Source organism: Glandiceps talaboti, chromosome 13 (genome assembly GCF_964340395.1).
Source record: "Glandiceps talaboti chromosome 13, keGlaTala1.1, whole genome shotgun sequence".
In the NCBI taxonomy this organism is placed as follows: domain Eukaryota; kingdom Metazoa; phylum Hemichordata; class Enteropneusta; family Spengelidae; genus Glandiceps; species Glandiceps talaboti.
The window spans coordinates 14007961-14021258 of record NC_135561.1 but is presented as its reverse complement, the minus strand read 5'-3'; the positions used below and the strand labels follow the sequence as shown (position 1 = coordinate 14021258).

The 13298-nt window shown below is 40.1% G+C and overlaps 2 protein-coding genes across 2 annotated transcripts in view; both read left to right on the top strand.

The window, feature by feature from the left end:
* Nucleotides 1-13298, top strand: part of LOC144444286 (monocarboxylate transporter 12-like) — a 154469-nt gene that overhangs the window by 56385 nt on the left and 84786 nt on the right. The gene's annotated exons all lie outside the window — the stretch shown is intronic.
* On the top strand, nt 3667-7241 carry LOC144444846 (E3 ubiquitin-protein ligase TRIM71-like). Its single transcript, XM_078134398.1, has 2 exons — nt 3667-3991; nt 5017-7241. The coding sequence occupies exon 2, from the start codon at nt 5052-5054 to the stop codon at nt 7239-7241; it is 2190 nt and encodes a 729-aa protein (XP_077990524.1). The 5' UTR covers nt 3667-3991; nt 5017-5051.

Genomic DNA, 13298 nt, shown 5'->3' with positions numbered 1-13298 from the left:
TTTCTAGAGTTTCAAATTCTAAAACTCCTACGTTTTCACCAATGTCTGCATCGGCAACGGTATGCTACAAAATTAATGGGATATTGTCACGTGTGTACACCTTTACGATGCTGACGGGACATTGGCAAAAATGTGGGATTCTTTTTCATGGTGAGTGGGGACGCGGAAGGGTCACCGGTTGAGGGCGCTCAGTACAGCTAACTCATAAATAATTAATAAGGTAGTCAGTCATAGTATAGTGAAGGTGGTTCATTAAAATTGATTTCGAAATAAACCCCACTAGATTTCAAATCATCACTTTATTACATGGAACCTTGTATTATAATTTAACTTTACAAAACGGTTCCATTCTTGTCCCTGTGTGCTGTAACATTACTTCTTCTTATTGACCTATTGACCTTTTAACATTTGAATTAAGAAAGACAGATCTTAAATGTCATATAATATTTTATATCGCCGCTACCAAACAGGCATGCGCAGTGTTGTTCGTCTGTGAGAATGAACTTTTATGTCTGTATATGTCTGCATTTGTCCACCCGTCCGTCCGTCCGTCCGTCTGTCTGTCTGTCTGTCTGTTTGGCTGTCTGTCTGTCTGTCTGTCTGTCTGTCTGTCTGTCTGTCTGTCTGTCTGTCTGTCTGTCTGTCTGTCCGTCCGTCCGGCGACCGTCAGTCTTGGTGTTACATACACTCATTTAGCCAGATGGCGAACTAATTCAGATGAATGTTTTCTAGGAATGGAAGAAAAAAAATCAATATTAAATATTAAGTACGTTACGAAAATGAATGAATGAATGAATGAATGAATGAATGAATGAATGAATGAATGAATGAATGAATGAATGAATGAATGAATGAATGAATGAATGAATGAATGAATGAATGAATGAATGAAAGAATGAATGAATGAATGAATGAATGAATGAATGAATGAATGAATGAATGAATGAATGAATGAAATCAATGTTTTATATCCCCAGTACAATTGGGTTTGCTTCCAGTGTTTTTAGAGCGCATTGTAAAAAAACCTGGTTGACTTGTTTCACACTATGCCACATTTAAGGTATTTTGTAAACATGGTCAATGGTGGAACGAGTAAGGAGAGTGATAGTTACTAAATTCGAATTGTCTTACCCAGACGACCTCCGACATAGAAAGGGCGATAGTGATAAACACTATGATAGAGGCACTATGGGTAATTCACAGGCACTTGTTTCCCCGAGATATGTATCACTAAAATACCGATAATATTGGCGTATTTTAGCCAATTATATATCAAAGGGGTAAAATAACACTTGTTGCTGTGATCAGGCAAGTCCATTCACTTGAGTTGCGCGATCACAGAAGAAACAAGTGTTATTTATATTTTATAAGGGATGCCTCTTTTAGTTTCATCAGTTTCCCTCCTGATGACTCATAGTCTCCAAGTGGTCCCAAGGCAAGTTTTTACTGATTGTATATATTGTATATCTCATTTTACACTGGCTTTGTCGCAACAAAAGTAAGGCTGAGATCAGAATTTACGGAGGGGGGGGGGACCTGGGGAGAAATCATTTTGGTCAAAAAGAATTCTCAAAACCCTCTCCCCCCCCCCATCATATCCACTTCAGAGATTTACAGTATGGTACACCTTATTAAACTAAGGGACCGGTCATTTTCTCTGGCCTGGGGTGGATTTTTCCATCGGGCTGACTAAATGTCACTATCCTACCTCTTGTAAAACAAAAAAATGGCTGCCCCTATCACTCAATATTCTAAAACATAGTGACGCCCCCCCCCCATATATCTTGATTGTGATTAGAAACTGCATCCACCATGATAGCGAGTGGGGAGAGGGGGTGTCCCCTCCTATAGTAAGCACTTTCCTAAAAATAAGGACATGCAAGAGACCATTTAGTGGCATAAAATTTCAAATTATACACATTATCGAAAGTCATGGACTTGAAAATAGCCTTCAATACCCCAATTATACTCGCGTCAATCCATTATTATACGGTGTGGCTATATTACCTAAACTTTAACCTTGGAGAAATTATCCTCCATGCTTTAACTTACCCATTCAGAAATATTTTGACAGGCACACACATTTGCTTGGTTGGTTATTGACTGCCTCATAATTAAATGCGTGGTAGGTAAATGAAATGTACAATTTTGTAAACTACAAGCTAAACGACTGCACTTGAGGTTTGAAGGTTTGAGAGAGAGAGAGAGAGAGAGAGAGAGAGAGAGAGAGAGAGAGAGAGAGAGAGAGAGAGAGAGAGAGAGAGAGAGAGAGAGAGAGAGAGACAGACAGACAGACAGACAGACAGACAGACAGAGACAGAGACAGAGAGAGACACACACACACGGACAGACAGACAGACAGACAGACAGACAGACAGACAGACAGACAGACAGACAGACAGACAGACAGACAGACATAGACACAGACAAAGACAGAGAGACAGACAGGAGGAGACAGAGAGAGAAAGTCAACAGAGAGACAAACAGAGACTAGAGAGATATAATACAGACAGAGAGGAAGGCATATACAAATAGATTTGCATAGTTGTCATCCAACTCATCACTAAATCTAGCCTAAGGTTTTAGGAAGTATTGCGGCGAAGCCACGAGGAATGTTTTAATTGTTCAAGTTGGTTAAAATCATGAGCAAAATATTTCGGAGGGGGGGAGGGGCTTTCAGACCATCACTCCACCCACCCCCTTTGAACCGTTGTCAGTTGATAGTGGGCTGACGTAGAACCAACGGCTTATTCAATGTAAAGGGGTGTATTTTGTTCTGTTTTGTTCTCTGAACAATAGTGAAGGACAATCGGGTCAAAGGTCACGTCGGATTCTGTGCTGTTTGTCTGCAAAGATTCTGTGTTTTCCCATTTATATATAAATATCATATATGAATATGACACTCTCTAAACAGACTTGTGTTATCATTTGTGAATAAAGTAATATTATATTTTATTTTGCCCCCTTTCAGACATTGGAATAACTTTTATTTTTTTTACATCTAATGTATTTTTTTAGATATAATTATGTAGACTTGAAGAAGAAGAGTCTGGCGTACACTTCTCAATATCCGATGATGTCGGGCCCTTCTTTCTACATGCAGCAATGTTTGGTCCAATTAAATCAGTGTGGAGAAAAAAAATTACTTTCAGTCGTGAAATCATGGAGTAAATCAATACTTGTGATGCCGCTATAAGCTTAAGAGTACTAGTACGCCGGAGTTTAAAATGTTTATCCACCAAAAAAAAGGGGAAAAAAGCCAAAATGAAAAATTATCTTTCCGCTATTTTTTGTAAACCAAAACAAATGCATGTACAGTAGATTAAAAGAGCTAGTCAGGTATTAAAATCACAGCGAGTTTTCCCGAATACATTTGTATATACATGTACCAAAAGAGTAATTTGTCTAATTCTCCTACGCAACACTAGACTGTGAGATACGTCGTGTCGTTCAGCCCTATCAGGCTTCTTATGGCCGGTAGCGTGGCACGAAATTCATGTCTGTATGTTGTTATAGACTAATTATAACGCAGACAGTTGCGTTACAAAAGTTATTGTCATTTTTCTTTGGTGACCCGGAAGTAAAAATATCCATAATTAAATCACGATCAGCGCATAATGTGTAACGTCTATGCTCATAGAGATAAGTTAACGTTGACAGGGGAGATATGGAACGACGAGCACGCTACGTCACGTACTGACCGACGCTCCGACCGTTATCTGCTGTGTATCTGGTCAAACATCGAACAGGCACGACTGACATTCGTGGTTGGTTGGGAAGAACCGTTTCTCACAATCGTGAAAAAAAAGGTGTACGGTTGTCGACTCCTGCCTTCAACTGCTGGGGGACAGCGGTGATATTACAATAATGGAAGGAATCCATGAGCTTACTGCTACGACAACGTTCTGATTTCCTGTAATGCCGTTTCTGCGATTGGATACATTTACGATTCTGAGAGCATTTTTTCAAGATATATTTCATCAACTAGAAGGTATTTGCCGTTTTCGTTATTTTGCTGCATAAATACTTATTCGACAGTGAATCGTAGAGATTCTTACCTCCGTGTCTATACATAGCAGACCGATATATTACAGTACCGTGTTGTTGGAAACGTAAACCATGGAAGTATAACGTGGTTTATACTTCCATGCGTAAACTAATAGATAGCTATATTGTAACATGGGTGGCTTCATAACTCACTACAAGTATTTTCCCTGCATATGTTGTCATAAAGGTGCATCCGGTCCTGGGTTGTATTTACGGGATAACAAATCATAACACGCTGAATGCAACCATAGACCCTACACCAACATGCAACCGACAATGTTGGCAAGCTACTCGGTATTTGCGCATAACAATCGAATATAGAACAATAGTAACAACAACATCCTCGAACTATGAAGGTCATGTCGTCCATACGTACAATGTTCAGCCCCGGCGTTTTATTTATATGCTGTGTGCACTATGTGCGTCTTTGTTTATAGCAAATCATTGTATAAAAGTGTTCTAGGGTTATTGCTTAAACATACATGGAATTTTCCGACACTGCGCAACGTTCGTTATATTTCATACCATACAGTCATACTATAGACTTCTATTGCCTATTGTTATTATATTAGCACAACACGATGAAGGTTGTACCATACAAAGGCGTTCAGTCAAAGTGACCCGGATGAACACAAAGAATTGTTAAGGGTGTAAAGAATAGACGAACAAAGAACGATACGGTGATGACGTCATGTTTACTCCTTGTTCCAACCACGGGTGTAGACTACCTGAATGTTATACATTGTACAGCAGGCCCCTTCAAAGCCAGATTTGCCATCTTTTATAAATCTATATTTAGAATGATCATTGTGGGTTAGAGAAATGTTGTTTTTTTTGGTTTCGCCTAAGCATATGAAAAAATGCATTGCAGATAAGTACAGTCTCACCTCATGCTTAGTATTATGCACTTAGCAGTGTTGTGTTCTTTTGTGTGTGTGATTTTTTGTGATTTTATCTTTATAAATCCAGGTTTGTGAGGGTGAGGACCACAACATTGTTTGAAAATGTCTGCAGTTCATAAAGAGGTGTCGGACACCAAGGAAAACTGGCTGATAACCTGTGTCCTTTGTATGAAAATGGTACAACATGGTAAGCTGAGAATGCTACCGTGTCTACATGGATGTTGTGAGAGCTGCCTGAAGACAAATATGAAAAGTGGTGAGCTGTACTGTCAAAAATGCAGTCAAAAATTCCAGACGGAGTCGGAAGATCTAAAACCCTTCTTTATAGCAGATATCGTACAAGAAATGACTCTTGCCAGAAGAAAGAGTGGGAAATATAAATGTGAGACGTGTGTTGTGAAGCTTCCAAGTATGAGCTGTACAGATTGCAAATGTCACATTTGTGAGAAGTGTTCAAGAACATCACACAGTCAACATCACGTGCAAACTTTCTCGGGCACTTTCGAAGAATGTGTGAGTGTTCCCAAGGCGATGTGTCTATATCATGAAGAAGATCCTGTGAAGCTGTTTTGTCGGACATGTGGCGTACCAATATGTCTAACGTGTACCTACGTTCAACACACAAAACCAGAACACGATTTCATTGATTTGAAAGATGCAGCCAAGGAGTTCAGTGAAACTTTGAAAGTAAAGTTGGATGATCTCAAAGATGTACAGCAAAAGGTTAAACAGAGCAAATTGATTACCGAGGAAATGTCTAATGTGTATGCTAAAAAGTATCAGCAAACACGAGACACAATACAAAAACACACACAGGCAACACTCGAGAAGCTACGACAGGAAATCAAAAGTAAGGAGAAGGAACTGCTGAATGACCTAGAGGAAAACTACAAAGATGCGAAATGTCAGCTCTCAGAGGAAGTCAATCAGTTGAAGAAGAAAGATGAACATGTGATGTTCACCCAAAAGGTAGTGACAATGTTACTAAACCATGGTACTAAAGATCATATGATGTTACCCTATAAAGAAATCCTAGCGCAGACAGATGAATTCTCCCAATATGAAAGAAAGCAAGGTAGTAAACTTCACGACTTTGCATCGTTCACAGCAGATGACATCGAGCTTCAGGGATGTCTTGGTTATTTACAGGGAGGTTTAGTCACCCCTAAGTCCAAATCTACAACTGTGGGTAGTCAACTGAGATTGCCAAAGTCCATTAGGGTTGGCGAAGAGCTACAGGTACCTATTGTCAAAGTGATGGGCAAACGAGAAGAGGCTATTTCAGCAGTGTTGAGAAATCCACATGACCAGATTAGAAAGCTGGAGGTTGTCAAAATTAGCAGCGATAAAACTGGTGACATCCACGGTGTGAAAGTTATCGGTACATCAAGTGGTCTTCATAAGCTTGCAATTAAGGTGGATGATTCCCCTCTCAACTTTGATCTACAGCTGTGTCCATGGAGACTAACTCGTGCATTCTGTCGTCAAGGATCAACACTTGGCGAACTTGACCTACCGTACGGTGCTACCGTCAATGAAAACGGCGACATAGCCGTAGCCGACCACAGAAACCACCGAGTTCAACTTTTTAAGGCATCAAAGTCGGGAGATGGGACCACAGCTGAGAATGTCGAACTGAAAGAACAATTTTTCCCGCGAGATGTGGCCTATGATGACGACATGTACTTGGTGAGCGTCGATGCTGGTGCCCTCAATAAAGGCAAAGTTGTGGTCAGAAATGAAAAGGGGTCAAAGAGGTCAAGCTTTGGAACAAAAGAACTGAAAGTTCCTTGTGGCATTGCATTGAACAAATCCAAAGGTATGGTGTATGTTGTTGATAGTCGTACTCATTGTATTAACATTTATTCAAGGAGTACATTTGATCTGATCTCAGATTTCGGAAGTATGGGAAGTGACCGCGGTGAATTTGATCACCCTGAATTTGTTGCCGTTGATAGTCATGGGAGGGTCATTGTATCTGACTACTACAACAAACGTCTGCAACTCTTTGACTCCAACGGAAAACCAATTGCTGAAATTTCAAACGGTAGACGAGGAATCCAGCTAAGTAATCCGAGAGGTGTGGCTGTTGACGTTTACGACAATATCTACACGTGTGACAGCGATCTGAAGAATGTCCAGAAATTTGCTCCTGATGGCCGACTCGTTTGCCGTATTGACAGCGATGATGACAATCTTGTCCGTCCGATCGGCATTGCCGTAACTCACGACACCCCCTGCAAGGTTGTCGTTACTGACAACGGAACCAGTTGCATAAATGTCTTCTCCTAGACGACGTGTCGACATGGCTAAAGTCGTATTAGCATGTAATCTCACGTGCTACAAGTTTGGATGGATTCGGACAAATTGCGCAAATTATCGCCTAGAGTGAACCGTACGACTATATGCCATTCGATGTTATCGCGATCAGGCACAGTAACAACATCCAGTAGCTGAGATACATAAGAATGCTGAACAGTAAAAGTTCGGCTGTAAATAGGAACAAAGTTTGTTTTCATGTTAAGCCTAAAAAAATTTGTTTGGTTCCGGTTACCCGACCCCACCTAGTTTTTCAATGCCGACCCTAATCTTCTTCTTTTTTACATATTCGAGAAGAAAATAACAAAATGTCAAAAATTGTGAAATAGGGGATTTGGAAACTGACATCAACTTAAAAAAGACAATATAAAACTGTTCTTTCAATCTGTAATGGCTGTACATCTGATGAGAAGAAACGAAGAACCACAGTACCAGTTACACATAGTCCATATGGAAAACCTGAACTAAACACTCACATATGAAAAAAAAAATCAAAACAAATCTACCTACACCACCTATTCTAAAATTGAGCGCAATCCGAACCACACAACACAATTTTGTGTACTATTAGGCCTAATAGGTATATGATATGGATTATACCCCCTAACAAAGGCCTGTCAACATTTTGTGATATACTCATAGCACGACTCCCACAACCAAATGGAAAGGGATTCATAACTTTATGTCAAAAAGACGGTCGTCGCCGACATTTAGAATTATGTCCGAACGCAATCTAGTATCAGTATACAGCGAAGAGAATCGACGAGGTTATACAACATAATCTGAAAGATCGGCCGTTGCGGGCGCTCTTCTCAATGACGCTCCCCATGCGTCGATGTATTTCACAGTCTATGTCGCACATTGTGACGTATATATTCTGCACCAACACATTGTTTGACACAGCTCACTCACATGTCTTACATATATACGTCGAATCAGTGAAGAGGTCATTTTGGATTTTAAAAACATCAAAAGTACACGATACATTGTTGAATTTGATTGTTGACGTTTTTTCCCTCATCTGTCATGGGAATGTTAGTATTCCAAACAGTGTGATTTATAATACATTTATTACATAGTAACAAGATTTTGGAAATGTATCACTTTTTATTGTACGTACGTTACTATATATTGCTGTGTAATGGTCCATGGCCACTTTATTTTTAGAATGACATCTGAGAGAAAGAAACATGATTATGTATTTATTATACGACAAAAACTTGCGCCTCTTTTGTTTTGTTTTAATTATATGGCACGGCATTAACCCAAACTAGGTCATGCCAATCCGGAACAACCTAAAAGAAATGCTCGTATTTAACTAGAAAAGAAGGTACCTTGTTGGTTTTGGATTGTCTCTCCTGCTTCAGTTCACAATTTCACTGCCAGTGGCTCCATGATCAGTAGCGACTAGTTTTGCCTGAGCAGTTCGCAGTTGTTGTCATGTTATCGATGAGGGCGTACCACATTACAATGAGATAAGGAACTGTGAGGGGGAATACGTATGGACAGCAACGTGAAATTCTTCAAATATGAAATACAGACACCCTTAGCGAAACCAGTAGGACTATTGGAGAGTATACAAACATTCCCACCGACGATAGAAGTAACTCTTTTCGAATATCAATTTATTAAAACGGTCTATACAGTAAAGTAATGATGATAAACTTTGTTTGCGAAAAATTTGGAAATATATATTCAAAATGTAACACTAGAAAATATTTAATGAAAATACAGATTATTTCACATCAGGACGTATTTTGTATATTACAGATATATTAATGCCATGATGAGGTACTTAAAAACTTAAAAGACTTGCATAAATAAACTGCCCTGAATTAAGGCCCATCTTGCTGAAACTATAAAAGAGTATTTGATTTTCCATTCCAGTAATCTGTTTGGAAAGGAAATGCATAGCGGAACGTTGAGCCGAGTTGTATTTCCTACTAATACTGGGCCTCCATTAGTGGTGATCTGATGACTTGTGCGTTCATTGTACTACTGCATTGTCATCGCTTTAATATAACGATACACTTGCATATAGACTTAATTGCATTCAGTGAACATTCAAACCAACTCAGAAAGATGGGTTGTCAAGGACGTCATATAAAATACAAATAACTTACGCACATTCTTGAAATCTGACCCCATCAGATCGCAATTTCTGTCTCGTGAATTTCCTTCTTGTCCTTGTCACGGTGTCTTTTGTACACCAATGTTCTTGCGCAATGGTTGTTAGTCATTTACAGCTAAAATTATGTAGACGTGGTGTTTCACTTACGACATTTAATATACGCCCTCAGACAACTTCTAATGCAAATTACATAGGTGGGGGATGTAGAAGTAGTCAAGTTGAAATGTTGATTATCAATTAGAAAATAAACAATTGCAGCCATCAAAATCATCAAGTCCATGTGTAATGTGTTCATTAGAGGCCTGTTTCTACTGCACTATGAAAGAATATCAATGCTTATCAGTGTTCAATGTGATTGGACAAAGGATCATGCTGTGTTTCTTGTATCTCTGTTATTGTCTAGAGTTGAAATATGTCTAGCTCTGTGTCAAAAACATAATGGCCCGTGAGTGAAACACAAAGCCTACATCATTTTAGCTGTAGTTTACTGGTATTGTGAGCAAGTTGTTACCCACTTTGCCTCTATGCGTCACCACCGGGTTTACAAATAAACTACTATGTTTTTATTATCCCCTTCTTGAGACTTCTCCACAGCCATATCGACCACAGGCAGCAACAGTATCAAAATTCCACCCAACAAGTACGCCAATGCTATCAGCCAGAACGCTTCATCATAAACTCCGTGTATGTCCCTCATCCAACCTAGTTGAGAAGATCATGAATGTAAAAACAATGAAAGGGTAATATACCGATAAAGTGTTAATGCACCTTCGCCTAATGTTTACGCGCACCAGTTTTTGTCTGTCTGTCTGTGTGTCTGTCTGTCTGTCTGTCCGTCCGTATATGTATGTATGTATGTATGTATGTATGTATGTATGTATGTATGTATGTATGTATGTATGTATGTATGTGTGTGTGTGTGTGTGTGTGTGTGTGTGTGTGTGTGTGAATGCATGCTACATGCATCTTTATTTGCATGTGTGGGTGACATGTGTATACTAATTTATACTTAGAGTTTCGATGCATGTGCGTGTACGTGTGTCTAGCCGCGTCCGTGTCTGTGGCTATGTCTGTGTCTGTGTGGTATATAAACTTACCGACGAGTGGTGCGACAAGGAATGCAGTGATTCCGTACAGCTGCATGAGTATCGAATATCGGTTGGCAAATTTGTCTTTACCGACGATGTGTGTTGTAAGGGTAGGCAATGACACACTATATCCTCCAAGTGACAGACCAAATAACACAGTGTATAATATCTGACCTGTGAAAGAATACGAGCGAGGTATAAACAGCTAGATTTGAGACGGGGCTGGGGCGATGTGTGTATTGGGGGGAGGGGTTAATAACAAGGAATAAATAGAGGGGAGTGAAAAGAAAGATATAATAATGGATACCTGTATGGCACAAGTACGCACTATATCACGTCCAGTCTGCTCTGCACCGGTTGCTTTTTAACAAACTAAGAGGCCACCACCGACTTCAGTCTGTAAGACACGACTTGTCCTGTCATGCGTTATATCAGCCATTTAAGTGTTGACCGATTCGGATGCATGAGGGCGCCCCGTCACGCTACAGCGTACAGACTGTAAAGTTTTTTATTTAACAATCGTAAATAAATAGATATCCATTTTATCATCGGCAAGGCCAATGCAAGGCTATACTGCGTACTGGGAGAGAATATATGAACGGCGGTAGAGGGAGACCTATAGATACTGAAACGGGTCGAGAGAACGGGAACAAGGAATGAACTTGGCAGAAGTATTACAGTGAATTTGAAAATTATACTGTTCGGCTTTTCTGTTTGATACAACCACGCAGAAACCTAAACGTTACCGCATATTCTACTCTTCAATAGCAAGGTCGCATTTTTTGTTACATTTAGTCTAAATGAAATAACCCATTTAAATGTATTGCAACGCCATGCAGACATTCGGGCATCAAGGTTTAGTATCAAGCACCCGATCACAGGCAGCACAAGTCAGCCACAGGAGTCTGGGTAACCAAGACGACTTATTTATTGGGAATACTAACTAACACCTTGTCGATTTTGTAACTCGCTCCAGTAAGGAATAGATAAATAAATGACACAGACGAATTTTACGTCTGAAATAGCCTCTTTCAGTCACTTTAAAGTGGCGGATACAAGTAGTAGCTATGATAGACAAACAGGTGACATGCATAGATGGATAACACAAATTGTAATCTGTGATGCTGGGTAATGGGTAATATTTTCTCCACTCGCGGGGGGGGGGGGTAACTATCAATTGTGTCTGCGTGCGTTCACATTGCAGCAGCTTCTATCCAACACGGTCTCTCATACAGATGGGTTGACTGTAAACCATTTAGATTTTTTAAGAATTTTTTTTAAAGCAGCGGCGAGACTCTAACCTACAATCCAAAGTCGGACACCCTAACCATTCACCATCTACAAATGCTATTAGGAATGCCTAGTAAGAACAGAATGACTTGATGATTCAAGAATGACACTTACCTGTGTATGACTTTACATAAATACTCATGGCTGTTACAAGACCACAGGTTGCTGTGGTCAGACCACATACAATGTATGGTTTGTCTTTAACATGTGTTATATTTCCCAGTGCCCCAAAGACTGGGCGACCAACAATTTGAACTAATCCCATGATTGCCGGCAAAAATGAACTTTCAATATCACCGATACCATAGTCACGTGCACGTCTAACCTGCGTAGAATGGATAATAAATGGAAGAAGATCGTCAGTCAGTCAGAGGTCACAGGTTATAAGGGAAATATTTATCTTTTAAATGGCGATAGGTGTAGATTAGTATAGGTTCATGTTCTCTTGTACTGTATAACTTTAGCGTTTATGACATTTTAAGTTCACACACACACACACACACACACACACACACACGCACGCACACACACACACACACTCTCTCTCTATCTCTCTCTCTCTACATATATACGCTCTCGTTCCCTCTCTCCCTCCCTCTCTCTCTCCCTCCCTCCGTCTCTCTCTCTCTCTCTCTCTTTCTCTCTCTCTCTCTCTCTCTCTCTCTATATATATATATATCTTTATCTCTCTCTCCTTCTCTCTCCCTCCCTCCCTCCCCTCTTTTAACTCTATTGGAAAATAGAGGATTGACGACTTCTTTGAAAAAAAGACGGTGAACCTATTTTTTGTTATTTTCAACGTTCTTTTATTATTCAGGAGGACCAGGGAAAAGCTTCCACATTGCAAAATTTGGAGGGAACTGAAGAACGTGCACGTGAAGCTTCTGCCACAAACTAATAAACACTTACCATATGCACACTTGTTCCAAACTGCCCAATACCTTGCGAAACTGCAGCTAGTAAAAGGACTGCGTAGACATGGTTGTTACCACTCCAAATCTTTTGTAATATTCGTGAAGCTTTTTTCTCTTTGATTATATTGTACTTTAAATAAGTAACGTTTCTGTTGGTATAATTGTTCTGTCCTGTAAAATCTCGTTTCGTCAATGCCGTTGTTTGATGTTCACCGAGCGGTCTCATGAGGGCGCCTGAAACACAAATGTTGGCCATTACAGCTGAGAGAATCATCAGCATTCCATTTAGTCCGTAGGTGTCATATAGATATTGGTTGACCAAAGATAAGACGAACGTGCCACCACCTGCCCCAACCATGGAGATCCCAACAGCTAGTGGAAACCTTCGTTTGAAATATTTCCCGACCATGTCGAGGCATGTTACTCCTGTCATGCCAAGCCCAAGTCCTGTGAATAGAGATAAATGCAGATGGAAGTCATTTTCATCCAGAGGAGGTATTTGTGGTTGTATGTTCTGTCTGTCTGTCTGTCTGTCTGTCTGTCTGGCTGTCTGGCTGTCTGACTGCCTGCCTGCCTGCCTGCCTGCCTGTTTGTTTGTCCGTTGTTG

Excerpts from the sequence above, each read along its gene's own strand:
- LOC144444846 (XM_078134398.1), top strand. The coding sequence starts at position 5,052 with ATGTCTGCAGTTCATAAAGAGGTGTCGGACACCAAGGAAAACTGGCTG.